The 18,665-nt window shown below is 40.1% G+C and overlaps 1 protein-coding gene across 2 annotated transcripts in view; it reads right to left on the reverse strand.

The window, feature by feature from the left end:
- pou6f2 (POU class 6 homeobox 2) overlaps positions 1-18,665 on the reverse strand; it is a 66,077-nt gene that overhangs the window by 46,933 nt on the left and 479 nt on the right. For both annotated transcript variants that reach the window (XM_076761520.1, XM_076761521.1), the window contains exon 2: positions 3,481-3,578. In XM_076761520.1, coding sequence (XP_076617635.1) covers positions 3,481-3,578 — 98 coding nt within the window. The remainder of the gene's footprint in view (positions 1-3,480; positions 3,579-18,665) is intronic.

The following is an 18,665-nucleotide window of genomic DNA, read 5'->3' on the forward strand; positions in this document are numbered from 1 at the left end:
GATCGTTGCTGGCAGGAGTAATCACACACATGGTACATGACTCCTCTTTCTCAACATTTGCTTTGATACGCAACAACGGTGCATAACAAATGACAATATCTGACGCTTCTGAGAGCATTCAAAATGACATTTGCCATTAACTTTAAAAAATGAATTAATAATTCGGGAGCTCAAAGAATCCTCAAAGGACAATAACAAAGGCAACCCGTTTGTTAGCTGCAAGTGACATATGTTTAATCTCGCATTTTAAACTAAATGTAATCTTGAGTCGAAGCAGCATATAATCAAAGACAGTCTTTGAGCGTTTCATCTCGGAGTCAAACAAAATGAGATTGCCAGGCTTGACAGCAAAGACAGCCTCACATATAAGGGAATAACATTAAAAGACAATTCTGCAATTATCAGATGTAGCTCTGATTTATTTATCATTACAGGCAGCTTTGGAGAAACAGGCAGCTGTTAGGCACACAGGCAGCTGCAGAGAGAACGGAGGCTTTTTTAAAAGCATGCAAGAGCGCTTAGTCTTAAGGCTGTTTGTTGTGCCAGTTTAAGACTGATTATGTGATTATCTGAGTATGTGCACACGTCAAAATCAGAGATAAGAATAAATTGGGCATGAACATAATTAGCTCAACTCTGCAACCACACAGCAAGCTTTTACAACGAGAATCCCAAGCATCACTCATCTAGATTTACAAGCAGTTCACCTTCTGCCTTTTCGCCTGATACTCTCGCTCCTCCTCTCCATAGGTGCTGCTGGAAAGCTGCTCTACGCTGCATGGCAGGCCTGACAGCTGCATGTTGAGAAGCGGTCTCCTAGGGGCCACACAGACACGCAGACTGGGTGTGTGTTGGGCTCTGGATGGTGAAGCAGCCCCGCTCAGGACTGGATGTGGTACCCAGCCTCTCTGCCCATCAGGGGAGAATAGGCCCTTCTATCTGCTTGGCAGCTCTGGCACTGAGAAATTGCCCATAATCACCCAGATAGCAGACTTTTGTCATCCTAACTGCGAGTGGGAAACAGAAGGAAGGTGGATTCATGTTGGGTAAACTACCATCGGATAATGGTTGTTCGAACAATATCCGGCTCTGGAGCGAGAATCTATCAAAACATATTGATCCTGGAACAAGAGAATTGGGTATGGCATGCGGAGCGCCTTTGTTTCTGAAAAGTGTTAGCTTCACAGAGACTGTACTGACAGCATTAATATATTAGATGGTGACTGTTGAGAGCCGCCTGCTGAGGCTCAGACTCTAACTGCTGCCTGCTTGAGATGCTTTCCGCTTTGTGCTTATTTCTTATCTATTACCAAAACAGCGGCTTTGACCAGCGAGGGTATCTGTAATCAGAAAAGTGCTTTTAATTAAGCTCATTCTTTATCTCCACTTGCTGCAGATTGACTCTTTCACTGGGGATTTCTCACCCTGCAAACCAGCCCGGCAAACCTGAACGGCTTTCCTGCTCTCATGTTTCCTCTTTTGTTTATCCTGATGAGGATTGACTGTCATTGAGTAACACTGAGTGCAGGGAGAATGGCCTTATTAAAGAGGGTGGAGGAAACCTGACGCTCTGTGTGCGCTTGTGTGTGTTGAGCGGTGACATTGAGCAGCACTAATGAGATAGATGTTCATTAAACATCGCAGAGCCACCAGGCCAATAAATCCAATCAGATAGGACAATTCCTGATTGAGCTATTAACAGGGCTGCAGGCTCGGGCTCTTTGCTCCCCTGCTTGTTTTGACAAGGCCTGTATTGTCAGCTCATTAGTGCCACAAATGAATTACATCTCAAGATGATGTGTGATGACAAAATACTTAACGATTTCACATTTCAGCTGAAAATTATTCGAGGTGTGGGATCAGAGAGGGTGAATGCAACAGGACTAAGTAAGCGGTTTCATCTGAGAAACTGTCACGACAAACTCCTTAATCTTTCTCTCATTGTGGCTGTGATCAGAGTGAACAGAGACGATCTTTCTTTCACTCCTGCTGTACTGACCTGAGTTTGGCTTCCTTAAGCGCTTATATTCCGCACATGTGCCACAATGTTCACTGAGTGAAAAGAGAGCAGCACGGCTTTTGAAAGGAGACAAATAAACTGCGAAGGAGCCCGTGACAAAAACGAGGACACCGGGGATAACACTGGACCCCTCATCAAAGAGAAGCATGCTTAAGCCAATCAGAGATCTCTGTCCTCCTGTGACTTTTCATACACCTGCCTCCAGTTTGTCCAATCATTTGTCATCATTATAGTGTCACACTGCTGGTTATGTTAGGACACTGCTACAGTCAAACCAAACAGTGGATATTGTTCAGAACAGAAGCACAGGAAGTGCTGACAAAGCTGTGAATTTTGATTTCATACCTTCCACACTGTTCTGACATTAACTGACATGACTTTAAAATCAAAGGTCATTTAAGAAGAGATAAAATGCTTTATCGCTGGACCTGATTCGGTAAGTATTATACCTTTATGTCAGGTGTCCCCGTCCTTCTTGACTTGGCTGTCGGTGTGGAGCAGGTGGTTAAAGCTGTGTTGCACAGTCATGTTTAGATCACTGAAGTCAGTCAGAATAGGGTACGTAGGTATGGAGAATAACAAAGACCACCTCGGCATGTACGGTATACTACAGTATGATTAAAGGAAGAATTTATGACACGTGCAAAGTGTGGAAAAAATATACTTATCCAATCACTATGAACACTATGACTAATGGGATTCTCCACGTACACACACACTATTTCACATTTGAGTAGGCGGGGCTCATTTGGAAAACAGTGATGTCACGTACGAACATGTAGGATTTTGAAATATTTGTGGCTGATACTCGGTTGGTTGTTTGGTTGCTGTCAGTCCAATCTGATCAAACCAACCCACACAGTCCCGACGAAGCAGATTAATGTTTGAGTGTTGAACAATAAATAAATATTCATAATAGTTACTGATATCAAAAACAGTAATTTACAAAGTAATAACAGAGATGCTTACTCAGTCATGAATCTTTAATGTTATGTTTTAGAGAAAAAGATTTGAGGTTTTCAGGGGCTTTAAGTAGGCAGTCAAACAACAATGATAAATAGGAGAGAATAAATTGATTCGTTTTACATCTGAGTATCTTCTCCAACTTTTTTGTTTGTGTGCAGGCACTATTTTCTTATGATAATGCACAATTTATCTCGGCTATGCACACCTGACACTGCTGCTTGAAAAGACTGGATTAGAGAGTACAAACCCTTTCACATTTGTTTGTCTAACATCTTATTGTGTCATTTCTTTTTTAATGAGATGTCTCCAGACGTCTGTAAGCTTGACGAGAAGGCTAACTCAACGTTTATAGCCGAGTGGGGAATCGTAGCTCTTTAGTGAACTTCTTTAATGCCTCAAACACAATATTACCTCACTGAAAGCGCTCATGTTATCAGTGACTACACAGAGTGTTTGAAGATTGGGTTCGGTTTGTTGCAGACTCCCTCACTCACCTGTGGACCCATTGGGTATCCTGGGTGGGACTGGCCCAGTTGACTCTGCTCAGAAGGACTGCTGCTGACGTCAGACTGGACCGAACCATCACGAGCTCCTGGGAGAGCAACAGACAGGAAAGTAGAAAGAAAAAGAGACAACAAAGAGCCCACCTTAGATCAACACAGACAATCCAAGTAGATAAACACACAACACAAACCACACTGTGATAACACAGCGCAGAGTGTCGCACAGTGCAGAGGAGGGCAGTTGGGAAAGAGGGGGAATTTGTATTTAAGTGCTTTATCAATAACCGCTGTAGCACTGAATAAATTACCAACCAGCGGAGAGGCTCATTGATGGGGGATGATGCATACTGGCGGGTCCCCGATGGCCTAGATTACCGCTGAGAGATAGAGCTCCACCACAAACGCCGGGGCCATATTATTCAGCCATTTACATCACTGAGTATCACTCATCTAAACCCACTCCCTCCCTCCGCTCTGAGCCTGCAGCTACGAGACACAATTAGACCTGTTTGCTATGAGGGCAGCGTGGAGCGGAGCAGACAGGGACATGATAATAAGCTTGCTGATGGCTGCAGGGAAAATAAAGGACACCAACGATTGGATATTATAGCAATCCCTATCTCACAGAATCTCTCAGCAGTGCAGCGAGTGTGGACTGCTCTAAAAGGTCTGAAAGGCTGCTTTGACCCTCACCCCTTGACCTCACAGATATCGAGATCGCATGATGTCTCATAGTTGACACAAAGGCTTGTGGAGTGCAAAGACGAGTAAATCTTGCAGAAAGAACTGTCAGAAAAATGAAATGTCGCTTAGATGTCCTTCACCAAAATGACTGTCTCGCAGAAAAATACAGTACCACCTGACTAAAATGACTTCATTTTATTTTGTGGGAGTCACCATTCAAAGGACCAGAAAACTAAAAGCTGGATGAATTTAATGCAAAGGGCACTCGGATCTTACTAAAACAAGAATGTGCACAAACTTCAACCAAAACAATTGTCTTATGAACATGCACAAAGACTGATTTTCTAAGAGCGATTTTTGTGTCTGATTTGATAATTGTTCACTCTGTAAAAACAACGCAGAACGCTCTGTAAACAGGGTGCTACACACAAGACAACCCCACACTGATTTTCAGGAGGAGAGTTCAAGAAGAGAGTGGAAAAGATGTTGTTGGGCGATTTGGAGGATGAATCTCTTCTGAATAAGTTGGTGAAGGTCAGCTTGTAGCACTGCAGAAATGTGCTAAAACTATGTGTTATTATAAATCCTGTTCCCTGACTGTCATGCTGTCAATATAGTGGATAATATCTACTCAGTGAATCATCTTGCTCATTCATCTCAGTGCCAATGACAACTTCAAGCCTTTTATTGATGCCAACTGCTATGTTTTACCTCATTAGCCTCAACCTGGGTGAATATAGCTGTCCTTGATCGACCTTGAAGCGGTTATTCAACCTTTTCTTTGGAGACATCTTTATCAAGTTGTCTTTTTTTGCGTATTTTTCCTTTGTATGACATTTTGTGCACAGTACCATCCATAAAGCATCTTCTCCTTTGGATTTTTTACTCTGGTTGAGTTTTGAGTTTGCAGAAAGCACACTTTTGTTGTCCTGATCATAACCAGCAGCAGTGACAAAATTATTTCTAAACACAAATATGCAAGAGTATAAATTCAATCACTGTTCTCATCGTGTTTGTGTTAACTTGTGACAGACAGCTGAAAGCGCTGTCCTTTTCCGAAATGCCTCACAAAGATGTTCTCAAGCATTTCAGCGGGATTCTCCCAAATGTTTTTTCTGACCTTTAGCATTGATGGCTGCTTATTTAGACACATAAATTTCATGTTACAGAGAAATACACTGGATTTGGAAGCAGGTTTTCGGAGGCTTTACAAGTCCAATTATTTCATTAATACTTCATTGTTTTTGGCATCCAACAGCAAAGTAAAACACAGATAGGAGGTGTGTGTTCATTATCAAAACTGACCTTTCAGTAGATACACTGTAAGTGTTGAATGTACTGCAGAGCTATTAACTGCACAACATGTGGTGAATGAAGCTATTTTGTTCTAAAAGCATGAGCAAACTGCTATTTTTTGATTGAGATTTGAAATTGAAAGAATTTGTTCAAGTACAGATGAGTGCCTGGAACTCTTGTTAAGTCAATTTACGAGCACAATACAAATGACTTATTTATTTCAAAAACACCAATGTGATCATTTCACAAAAAGGTTATGTGCCATCTGTAATTTAGTAAGCATGACTTTGTTTTGAATGCATGGTACAGAAAGTGAATAACACATCTTTTTCTTCTTCTTCATAAAACAGCTCTTCCCCTGAATAAAGTGGATTTTGTAGATGAAGTCAAGCCAACCATGTGGAAATGTGTTTGAAGGCCACACAAGCTAGTTTAACTGCACAATGTTGGCAATGAATTAAAAAAAAATGTAATCACATTTCCACTGTAAGATCGATTTTCTTAAATGGAATATTGCAGCTTTTAAATGAAGAATAAAGTCCTGGTGTATTGTGTCTTTTTATTCGAGGTTGAATAGGCTTTTTCTTGTTAAACATACAGGGCATGCAGTGCTTTCTAGTCCTTTTCTAAAAGCTTCATACAAAATGTACTATTGAATAGCCTTGCCAGCCAGATCTCATTGCCTGTCAAGTATATTTATGCATTACATTTTTAAACTCCCCTCCGCCAACTAAAATCATTTCATCTTTACATAAAATCCAAATAATTGGTGAATGGCATGACCTAAGAAACCTCAAGCATTTGATGGTTCATGTGAAAGCCCAAGGGGACGCCTGCTTTTCTTGCTGGTTTCTACCTCTGGCTGGCTGGCCCTGCTTCTCGATGAAGGTCCACATCCTCTCGCTTATCAGCCTCGCAACGCAGTGGATATTTTGACAAGCCAGTCTCTTTTCAGCAATTATTTCACCCATTATGGATCACGCTGTGCACAGCCCCACCCTGTGCACTCAGTATCTGGGATTAAGATCAATGTGAGCATACAGGAAATATTCTGTGGCTTTATTAGAGTCAATATAAAGCTCCAGATAAAGAAAATTACAATCATAATCTGCTGTATAATTTCACATTTATTTGGGAGAGTAGATATCATGAGGCCATACATTTCTTACTGGATTTAATTAGAGGTATTGTCTCTAAGCAGTTAATTCTCTCTTTGGATGTTATTAAATTAAAGTAATTTCTTTCCTGCTGACTTGAAACAGTCTGATTTTCATTTACAGCAACTCAAACTTTTCCATCATCTCCAAGGCAATTCTCTAAATGCAGCTGCCACGCTGTGATAACAATAACAAACCCAGCAGTGCTGCTGAAGAACTTTTACACCACTGAATTATCTCGTTATCGTCATAACAAAGCCAATTAGCTAAATTAAGATATTCAGCTATAATGAAGGCATGAGACTCTATAACATCATCAAGAGGCACAAACAGTATGGCTCATGACTGCAGTTAAGATATTGGTTGTGAATAATGTATTCTATCTGATAAACAGTGTGGGAGACTTTCTGAATAACGATTCTTTGATGCCTTTCATTGCATCATTTCACAATAACTTAGAAAGCTTCATCCCCTTGCAAATATCTGTAACGTTAACACGTTTATCGCAGGGGAAAAAATCAATAATAAATAAATACACATGCACATCGTTCCCCAAAGGATTTGTGTAATTTCTTTAACTAAATTAAATAGCTGACAGGAGAAATATCCAGGGAGTCAATCTTCAATTCTTTTTTATTACTAGAATCTTTGTACATGTTTTGATTTTCTTTAAAAAAAAATGTACTTATCCAGTGTGAATGATTCTTAAATGGATTTCCAGACAGAAATTAATACTATATACAGGGAAAAAAGAGAAACTTTACCAAAAGGAAAAGTCCTTTGATGCTGCGATTATACGCAGGCTATACAATGAATAAAATGGAATGAATGGATGTATTGATGTGAGGAGAGATGAAAGAAAAGGCCAAACGGATGAACAGGCATCGCACATACAACATAGCTTTACATTTATCTAGGACATTCCGATTTCATCTCTGTTTTGAATTTCCTGAAGTGTTTAATTGCTGTTGTAGCATACAAGGGCCCTTAAATCTCCATTCTGAATAACAAAAACACACTTCAGCCCTTAAATACAAATACACATATGGTTTTCATGGCCTTGACTGAAAGTAAGAGGATGAATTTAATCGCATGAATCAAGATGCATATATTCATATACTCATACTGATAGTGACTTGGTATTTTCAGTGAGATTTCTTTAAATAATTATATTTATTACAGGGCACAGAGTGCAATTTGGTATGACTTATGTCATGGAAATATTGCCAATATCCACCACTATATAAATTCTCTTTCATTGATCACCAAAGTGGCCACTGGAGAGCGACTTTCAATGCCACACAAGGCAGAAGGTCTTTCTATGCCGTGTGTGTGTTGGGTGGTTTGGGGAGGGGGCACAAAGAGCTATATTTATTTGACTTCACTCGGCCTGTCTTAATGTAGGGTGCCCCAAGGACTACACCACAAAACAATTAGCCTGGATTTCATAAAGCAATCAGCATGCCACCTTGTCTAATGCAACCGCTTCATACATTGACAGTCTGAATAAAATGGCTGTTATTGAAAGCTTTGTGTTCATGTTAGCTTTCGCCTCAGTGCGTTCATGAATCAATTTTTGCCCATAAAAGAAGCTTTAACACTTTAAGCTATTTTAGTGGAAATGCATTATGTAAGTTGTCAAATGTACGAGAGAGGCCTGGTAACGATTCAGCCTATTCAGAATGAACAGCCAACCCCCATTTTTATAATGGTCCTTTTGAAAATGTCTGGCTGAGTGCATGTGTTTGCTATTAAGATGTTGTCAATCATTTTGCCACTGAAATCTAATCCATGGAAAATAATTTCACATGTGAACACATTTTAAAAGACTGAAGATTATAAGTTAATTACATTCTTAATTGGTATGATAAACTGAATTATCGAAGCAGAGGTATTAATAGCACAAGAAACATGCATACACAGTAATATAATTTTCATCATCAAAGAGTGTTGTGCTGATTCAGAGTGTTTGTTGGACAGCCATCTGTGGGCTGTTGAAGCGTAAAGAAAGGGCCAGATAAACAAAAAGCCACATCATACATGAGGTTTAATTCCATCAATACACAACCAATTGTCCCAGACTGTTTGACCATTGATTTTGTTAATACCACTTGGAAAGCTGATGTGGCATTGCAGAGAGAGCTGAGAGCAACAGATGATTTTGCTTTCATTTTTCTATTGAAAGCAGCTGGAAACAAGTCCAAAAAGTGATGTTGCACACAGGCAGAGTTGGGAGCAGAAATTCGGCTCCAAAATAGAACTGAATCCAACATGCCAGCGATCATGGACCCACAAAAAGAAATTAATTTTGGTTCTGGTTATTGACTCCTAAACGTGTTAATCCTTTATTACTGCAAACAAAGACTACATATCTGCAAGGATGTGGCCATTTGTCAGGACATGTCTACATCATGCATCAACGCAGCAGCGTGTAGGTGATTGAACTGTGGGGCGGGTGCTGGCGCGGGGCGAGTGGTTGAGCAAGGAGGGTGAGCGAGCAGCAGAGACTTGCGGAGCTCAGAGGAAAGCAAGTGAGAAGAAGATGAGAAGAGTAGTGACAAGAGACTGTCGACCAGCTGAAAAGCTGGGTGTTCCACTGTGAGTAGTTCAGAAAATATCCACGCCACAGCTGATATTGCGTAATTAGCCCATGGATGTATTGTAAATACAACTACAGTGAAGCCACAAAAATAAGGCAGGAAATCGTTATTGTCCATTGATATTAAGGCGTTCAACTAAATCAAACTAGGGAGTAAAGTTTACGAACACGGGGCACCACCTGTAAGCAAAGGTAAAGAAAGAGTGACACAAAATGCAACATAACAATAAGCATCTAAACATTTAAACATTTCAGCACCCTATAATATGCAGTGTGGGCTTTACAGCAATTTATCTAACTCTGTGTAGAATGCAAGAGAGCCAAAATCACCAGTGATTTAGTCCAGTGTTTCATTACTCCCACCAAAGCCCTCAACAATAACACAGGGCATAATCTGCTGCCAATAACTCCAGGTGCTCTTAGTCAGATGGCTCCCTCTGGGCCGGCAGGGAAGTAATACTCTGTTTAGAGGCTGGGGTGGAGAAGCTGCTAAGGATAGCTCAGTAGTGTTTCTGGGGATAGAAAATCACCAGAGACTGACTTTTGAGTGGCTGCCTGTAACACTATTAGTTACATTATGGCTACTGCTGCGGCGAGGAGGGCTGCCATTTCTTTAATTAAGAGCCCAGCGCAGGGCAAGAGGGAGAAGAGGCTACAGCGATCTCTCTGAGCCCCGAACATTAAAGCCTGATTCGTCATCGCACAAGGGCGTAGACCTTACAGCGGAGAAAAAAAATCTATCTCATTCATTATTCTGGCACAAAGTGGAATTATGGAGTTAAGGAATTACATAGGAGGTGGTGCCGTGGAGTGTGCCGAACAGAAAGGATTTTACACCTCAGCAGTTCTGTGACTATTTCTAAGGTGATTGTTAAGCCACAAGCAGAGGAGGGAAGACTCAGAGGACAGAAGAAGAAGAAGAAGAAGAAGAAGAAGAAGAAGAAGAAGAAGAAGAAGAAGAAGAAGAAGAAGAAGAAGAAGGGCGGTGTAACAGATGTGTCCACTGTCTGGAGGTATTCAAAGTAAACAACAGGAAACATTACACTTCAGTTTGTAGAAGTAACCCCCCAGTTTCTGATGAACGGGTGGAGAATCTGCATGCAAACGATGCTTCAAGCCGTGAGGACCCTGTGCTCCAACACTTAAGCTCTCACTCGTGGCCACAGGTCTTCGCCAAAAGGCTCTTTGACATGAGAGTGCTCTGCTCCAGCTCTTACCTGTCTCTCCCTTGATGCTGGAGTGGAGATGGAAGCAGCACAAGCACAAGAGGGACCAGAGGGAGGTAAATTGGTGAGAAGAGGCAATGCCCATTTCAAAGGTCAAGAAGGAGAGATGGTGTGATGGAGGGAGGAGGATGGACAAGGGAAGAGGAATGGGGAGGGGGAGAAGAGGGCTTTTGTGTTGCATCCTCACAGGGGACTTGGGACACTTTGCACATGAGCACATCTGTTGCGGTGCGTCCTCCTCATTCCCAAAGCAATGTCAACCTGATTAGCTCAGGGTTGAAAGAGACAAATAATAATCCAAATTATTCTTCATCCTTTTATGGCCATAGGCGAAGGAGGGACGCTGAGATGAAGACTAGCTTTAGAGAGCCGTAAGCCTTTTAGGAGATGCCTGCATCACTATTGCTCCTCCTCCTAAATTACTTAAATGATATTTGCTCTAAATAGGATTCTGCTACCGGCAGCCTGCGACCATGTGCTGAATAAAGGCCTTCCTCTCACACTGTGTCTGTGTATAAACCGAAGGCTCTTGTGACTAGGGTTGAAATGTTATCAATCAATTGGTCGAGCAACAGAAAATTCATCACTTTTGATAATCGATTAATTCAAATTTTGGTTTGGTTCCAGCACCTCTAATATAAGCAGCTGCTGGCTTTCTCTGTTTTATATTATATCAATATATTTGGGTTTTGGACTGTTAGTTGGACAAAACAAGACATCTGAAGGCATCACCTTGGGGATTTTGGAGACAGTGATGTATATTCTTCCCTATTTTATAGTTTTATAGACCGAACCTTTATTTGATTAACCAAGAAGATAATCAGCAAATTAAACAGTGATGAAGATAATCTATAGCTGCAGCCTTACTTTATGACTTCAAGAAAAGAAAGAAGAAGAAGAAGGAAGTCTAATTGCACAAAGCTCCATAGTAACATACTCTAAATGGAAGTAAGAAGTATTTTCTGCTTTTTTATGGCTAGTGCTGAAAGTCAATTATTCCATTAGTCAATCAACAGAAGAAGAATCCAGACCATTTTTTTCAATTGAATAACTGAATTTCCAAAATGTCGAGTAGTCACTGGTTCCAGCTTTTATATCACTGCAAAGCTTTCATCTTTTAGTTTTGTACTGTTTGTTGTAAAAATGTAGCAATGGAAAGTTGGCTTGGACATTTTGATTTTACCAACATTCAGAAGCACAAACCAATAATCGAAAAAACATAATAACTTATCAGATTAATAGATAGTAAAAATAACAACAAGCTAAAGTTGACTTTCACACTGTAATAACGTTAAAAACAGCACCTTTCTGCGATGCATCTGGTCAACTGCAGGACATTTAAAAGCAGCCAGTGGGGTGTAAGGGCAGTCCAGTGTGTGTGTTTGTGTGTGCGTGGAGGGGCCAGACACCCACATGTCATGACTGACACATCAGCCTGGGCCCCCCAGGCTATACGGCACTAATGCTGCCTATGTCCCACTTTCTACCCCCTTGCCCCTCGAAGCCTCCTCTCCTCCCCCGTCCTCCCCGGTTCCTTCTGTCATAGAGGTATAATAACAATGGATCACACTCATGCTGCAGCACAGGCTCAATCACTATAGGATAACATCAGGTGATACAAGCTGAAGAAGAGTAAATCTTTACTTTCACTGAACCTGAGCTAAACAGAGTTTATCCAGAAATGAGTTTATCTGAACAAAGGCCTGTATTAGTTGTTACTGCGTTCCCCTGTTGCAGTGATGTTTACGGAACTGAGTGAGTAAAGGTGGAAACAAGTAAATAATCATGTAGCTTAAAGACACTCACCCCACCCACCCCTCCCAGCGCATTATTCTTGTGGAGCAGACAAATAGTGGAAGGAGGGACGTCAGGAAATAGTATTGCTTTGAAGCACATAACTCTATTCTGGAGAAAAGAATCATCACAGTGTTATTCCACATCCTCAGATATAAAGGGAAAAAACATAATAACTTCTCGATAGCCTGGATCTCTACTGCCCTATACTGGCTCCCCCCCCACTCCACCCGCCCACACCCCTGCCTCATCCACCATACACCCACTTCTCCTGCCTCAATCTTTGGTTTCAAAGGAAGCGAATCAGCCAGAAGGACAGAAGGTTATGCATTAGTACTGGTCATTGCTCAAAGAGCGAGCGTTATAAATAATAAAGGCTTGTGAAGGACACAAGGGCTGTGGGATGCATCTCTGGTTCACGCCACACAAGTCAAAGACAAGACTGTAATTTCTATTCCGAAAATGTGACCCTTGCAGCTTCAATTACATCTCAACAACACCAACCGTGTCCGTGCCAGGAGATGTGATGCCTCTTTGTTAGCTCTACATGAAAGGCTTATTGATATTTGTTATGGAGCGTGTGCGACACAACATATAAGTTTTTTTTGAAAATGATTTCCCAACTTAAAGAAAGTGTATAACTAAAATAAATGCATATTGAAATTCAATTTATTTTCTCCACAGCAATCCACCTACAGAACTTGTAATGCGCTTTTCTTTGGAATACTTTGGAATACAAGGCGCAAATAATCTTCTTAACTTTAAACATACAAACAACAGGGAGAATTATATTACAGTTTTTTTGAGGTTCTATGTGTTGCTGAAAGTCACTTCTGCATAACCAAGCATCTGTGAAACCTGATGACCTTTGCTGCTGTTTGCATCAGAAACAAGACGTCTGCCTTGTGCTCATCCTCCCTGTCCTCCACGCCACGCAGTGATTGTGTTGCTGTAGCCATGGGCACTGCGGGCACATTAGCAAATGTATTACACCTGCTTTATAGGCATGCATTAAGCTTGTTTTCAAGTTTGCACAGACAGCTAAAATCCCCATAATGAGATCCACCTCCTGGGGAGAGACTTGTTCTCCCTCTGTCTCCTTTATCCACTCTTATTTACTCAGCGTGGCCCATTCAGCACTGGGTTTGCGCCACTTTATTACTTAACCCCACCACACAACATTACGAGGCTCTTTGCATCAGCAAGCAGCCTATCCCACCATGCATCCTGCTCACTAAGCTGATTACACAAAAATAATAAGAACTCGTGCCTGCAGCAGTGTGTGTGTGTGTGTGTGTGTGTGTGAGTGTATCTTTGTGTGTATGAATTTGTAAACGCAATAGAGAATTTTGCACGAAAGACAGTAGTGTTGTCCCATATTTACACAATATAATAATACTATCAAGAATGCACTTCTGAAATCTTAAATATTCAAATATCCAAAAACTAAAAATTTGGAACTCAAGAAAGAGAAAGAAAATGTTTGCCAGCTGTTCTTGATGCTGTCTCACCAAAGTCCACTATCACTTTCCATTTTTTCTAACTATGATTAGGTCCATTTCCTCTTATGTGTACTGTATGAAACAACAGTGTCAAGCACAGCACACTGAAAAATATAACTGAGTATGCAAACTGACATCTTTGACTTTCAGTCAACTGTATTTGGTTGCATATAAATTAAATACTTCAGGTGGAATTATGAAACTGGAACACAGAGTGGTTAAACTCAAAATCTGCGATGCACACTCACTAAATAAGGAAAGAGTTGATGAAACTTTAGCATTGTAAAAATAGTTTAAAACTACATTTAAGAGAGAAAGGTACTGCTACAAAGTACTCTCCAAAATAAACATGGTATGTGATTGACTAGTCATTGAATAGTCCAGATGAAATTAAGTTCACTAATCCAGCAATCTGATTGCAAATGCAGCGTAATAAGTCTGGAAATACACCAAAAGAAGGTGCAGCATTACAGCAGATGTGGCATTTGGTGAGGACTTTTTGTTCTGAATGACCTCCAATACCAGGAATCAATGAAAGATTCATTTTGGGGAAGGGGGGTCTCTAGGTGACCTTTGTGAAAATGTTCCACCAGTTTGGCAGAATCCGTATAAGTGCAGACCATTTCATGTAGACAGTAAGTGTATGAAATGAGTGCTCCTGTCGTTCCAGCCTGGCTCTCTTTGACAGCATGATGATAGAAGCGTCACATCCTTGGGAGAGTAAATGCAAACTGACAAGAGATGAGCCTTTGGTTGCTGAATATAATACGGAATTGTGCTCTGAGTGTCTTATTATCTTGTCTGTTGATGTCTGAAAGGGGGAGATTTGCTTGAGAAGAGAAGACAGAAACTGCACGCATCCAACACCATCTCGTCCTTTGAAAAAATTGCTTGCCCTACTAACCACAGCTTTCCCACCTAATGTCCACTTCTACTTGGAATAAATACAAGGCGGCAGGATGTTTGTGGTGCCTCGTAGCCCCTGTTAGCTGAAGTGGAAGACTATTTGCACAGGCAAGCTTTTAGGAGGAGAACGACCCTTTCACCACTGCAGTAAGCATGTGGTGGGTGTAGAAGGTGGACAATTTACTGTAGACAAACATGACCGCTACTGTCATTGTCTCCCACTGACTTCTTCTTCTCATACTAGCACAAACTTAAGTCATACATCAGCTCTGTTGAGAAGGAAACTTGTGGTAGGCTCTCTAAATATGAAAACACACGTGGCACAAGTAATCGCGGCACAAAGTAGACACGCAGCTGTATCAAAGTTCACAGAGTGATGATGATTCACTGTGGAATATCGTACCATGCTTCATATTTATCACACCTTTTGTACAAACAGCCCAGTGACAAGAGATTTTGTACAACTCTATGTGTTTTCTGGAAGTATATGACTATTTATTATTAGGATGCCCTCAGAAGAAACATACAGGACATACAACTGTTTCAATAATGAACCAAGAGGTGCACACTTTCAGTCAGCCGTGTTATGAAATACACCGTGTATACATGTGAGCATGTAGTAAAAGTACTCGAAACTTAGTCAAGCCGTCTCAAGTTTCTCTGCATTTAAGAAAATTTCTATTCTGTTGACACAATAGATACAGTAACACTTGAATTCCAGGGGAGCAAATTAAGTCATGACGTGTATTTCCTTGAAACTATTCATGCGTGCTGGTATTCTGTGTCTATGATGTAAGCGTGTTGGTTCGTGAGCAAATGTCAATCATGAAACCGGAGCATTCAATCAGCGAGGTATCCAGTTTTCTCTTAGCCCTCACTTCTACCACAATGCAAGTAAAAGGGAAAAATCTGGGTGGCTTCTGCACAGTTCAGAACCACATAAAGAAGAGGACTGAATAATGGAAGACCTATAGTTTACAGGCTCAATTAAGGGTGGTTTTTATATCAGTGGCATTCATGGCGATAATGTGAACTGCAAACTTAATACAATCTCCTCGCAACCATGAGAGTTTTACTGCAAACACAAATATAAGCAAATGTGGCTGAAATAAGTGCAACATAAAATCCAAGTGATGCACCAAAACAGAAATGACTGTCTGAAATGTTTGCTTTTATACACTGTTTAGCTTTGCTAAGGGTCAAAACAGCCTCAGATACATTACTTTGCATTATGTGGAAAATGAATATTCTCAAAAATCTTTTGCTTTTACCTTTATGGTCACATGTGTTATGTGTTGAGTTCATAGACCCGACTCATGTCATTACAGTTAAAACATGAAAGTTTCCAAAATGTTCACTGAAACTTGAACTAAACACCGAACCAAACACTCGCAATAAAGAGAGACGACCATCCTCATTCTTGACTGGGTAAAAAATGTGAGTGACCAGTCACAGTCACCACACCTTTCCTTTCTGTCTGGTAGCATTTAAGGAAACATACAGAAAGATGCTGAGTCTCTCTTCTTCAACTCCACACTCCCTCTGTCTTATTCTTCCCTCCTATCTCCCCCAGCAGAAGACACGACTGCGCCAAGTCTCCTCGTCACTCCCTGCCTTTCTCTGTGACAGGTCATGTGGGCAGCGGTTCCCAAACCAAACCTGCCGCTGGCACAGCCCAAGGCTCCGCCACTGGGCAGAGAGAAAGCAACCCCCCCACCAAAATTCACAAGTCACATTGGAGCAGCTCTGACCAGCCACATGCAGTATGAAGACAGGCCATCAAGGAACACCAAAATAGACCATATAAATCTTAATCTTATGTATCCAGAAATTAGCAACATGCTACATGATTGCATGTTTTTCCTAAGTAATTTCTCATTGATTAAGTGTCATTATTTATGAGATTCAAATCTAAATAAACAGCAAAGCATTTCATAAAAATCAAGTGCACGTACCAGGAGACGGAAAAGCAAAAAGTAGCAAGTGAGGAGCAGAAGAGGAGTCAGATAGAGACTGATCAGAAACGAAGAAGGAGGGAGAGACTTGATGCTTATTAAACCAAATTGCAACACTTCTGAGACAAATCCTGCAGTACACAGTCCTTGTTTAGGAGACTCTAACCTCGGCTTATTCTTGAAATAAGGATTTAAAAGACAGCCAAACTCTTACTGATGAGGTTTGAGAGTAATATTTGGCTATCCCTCCTCCAAACTCTCATTGTATTTCATTCACAAATGTTTGGCAAGCTCAGTATATGAGACCCATACTATGCTCTCTGCCACTTGCCAGGAAACAGACACACACACACACACACACACACACACACACACACACACACACACACACACAGATCCAGACATACTGATATATTACATTAACAACTCTCATTAAAATCTTGAAAAACAAAAAATATGCACTGTTTACAGCAGTATGAATTGATAACCAGCAGTAAAACAATTATCTGCCAAAATCTCACAGACATACACACTAAGGCATGCACATACACAAATAAGAACACAGTTTAACTTTCAGAAATGGAAAAACAGATCCTCACAAGCAGAGGAGACAAGATAGTTTGGATTAATATTCAAAACAGAAACCAACACACAAAGCCATTAGAGAAAGAGACATAAATAAACAAATTCTATATGAATAATAATAATATTAAAACTTGACAATGACAGTAAATTATGATGTTAAGCAAATAAGCTCTTTAAAGGAAGTGCTTCAAATTTGTTTTGCACTATATCTCAAATAATTTCTCCTAAGAAGCTTTCTACTGAAATTAAGCAGATAAAAACAAAGTCTTGGGAACAATTTGTTAAATGCAGATGGATACATTTCACACATTTTAACAATTTCCTTGAAATTTAATATATAAATTCAAGTTTAAATTCTGTAGCTCTTGCCAGAAGGACAAATCTATCAAATCTGCAGTCACTGGATGCTGCAATTTGATGTAAATGCAAATATTCAGTTTGTAATTATTTCTGATTCTAATGATACAATCTCTCTAATAAAAGCATCTCAAGCAAAAAAAAACCTTTAGGGCTACATTACCCCTCTCATTACAACAAATAATTTGAAAATTTGCTAAAATGGTAATTGATGTCATTATGCTTATTGATTCATAATGAGGCCCAGCGATTGAATTAGTTCACATGAGTAAAACAGCTCATAATAAACACACACACACACACACAAACACACACACTGATTTAGGCAAACTACCAAAATAGAGTGTGAACACTCAATTAAGCGATAACTGCAAAAATAATGAGGCATGCTGATACAGAAATTGGCTAATTTTGAAGATAATTTGCAACTGAAGATGCCGAAAGACCAAAAATAACTGAATAAACTGAAAACTGAAAATAAATAACTGCAAGAGATAAGCCTCTGCAATAATCTACTAACAATAATACTATATCTGATGTGCTGATGATAAATACAATATCTAACATTAAGCAGGTGTTTTAATTTAACTTAGCATTTATCTGCATAATTTGCTACTGATTCTGACAATGCTCGAATTACAAATAAAACATTTTCTCATTTGAATTAAGGACAAAGTGCATAATATTACCAAACACCACCAAGATTGTGAAGGTGGGGTTGTAGCAAAGTAGGCTGACAGTGAAAATTGGATTTTTATGGATCAGTTAAACTTTTAAATACATTTTCTATGAAGGAGAGTGAAGCAAATAAGCTGCCATAAAATACACAACAGCAATAAAGCATCACAATTATCCATTTAAGCTTTGGTTTAGTATTTAAAACATACAGTTCAAGAACAATGTGCTGCATCTTCAAAAGGAACTGCAACATAATTACCTGTTGTATTGTAAAAAGACTTTCAACTAACCAGACTGCAAAAATGTTATGACAATCTGAAGTCTGGCAGTCTGAAGGTGCATAAAACATGAAATAAATTACAATTTCCCATAACGATATCCAAGCTTTAAATGAGCCAAACACTGACTAACTCATTGCACTTAAACTTAGTTTGCTG

This window comes from Chaetodon auriga, chromosome 21 (assembly GCF_051107435.1).
Source record: "Chaetodon auriga isolate fChaAug3 chromosome 21, fChaAug3.hap1, whole genome shotgun sequence".
Classification (NCBI taxonomy): domain Eukaryota; kingdom Metazoa; phylum Chordata; class Actinopteri; order Chaetodontiformes; family Chaetodontidae; genus Chaetodon; species Chaetodon auriga.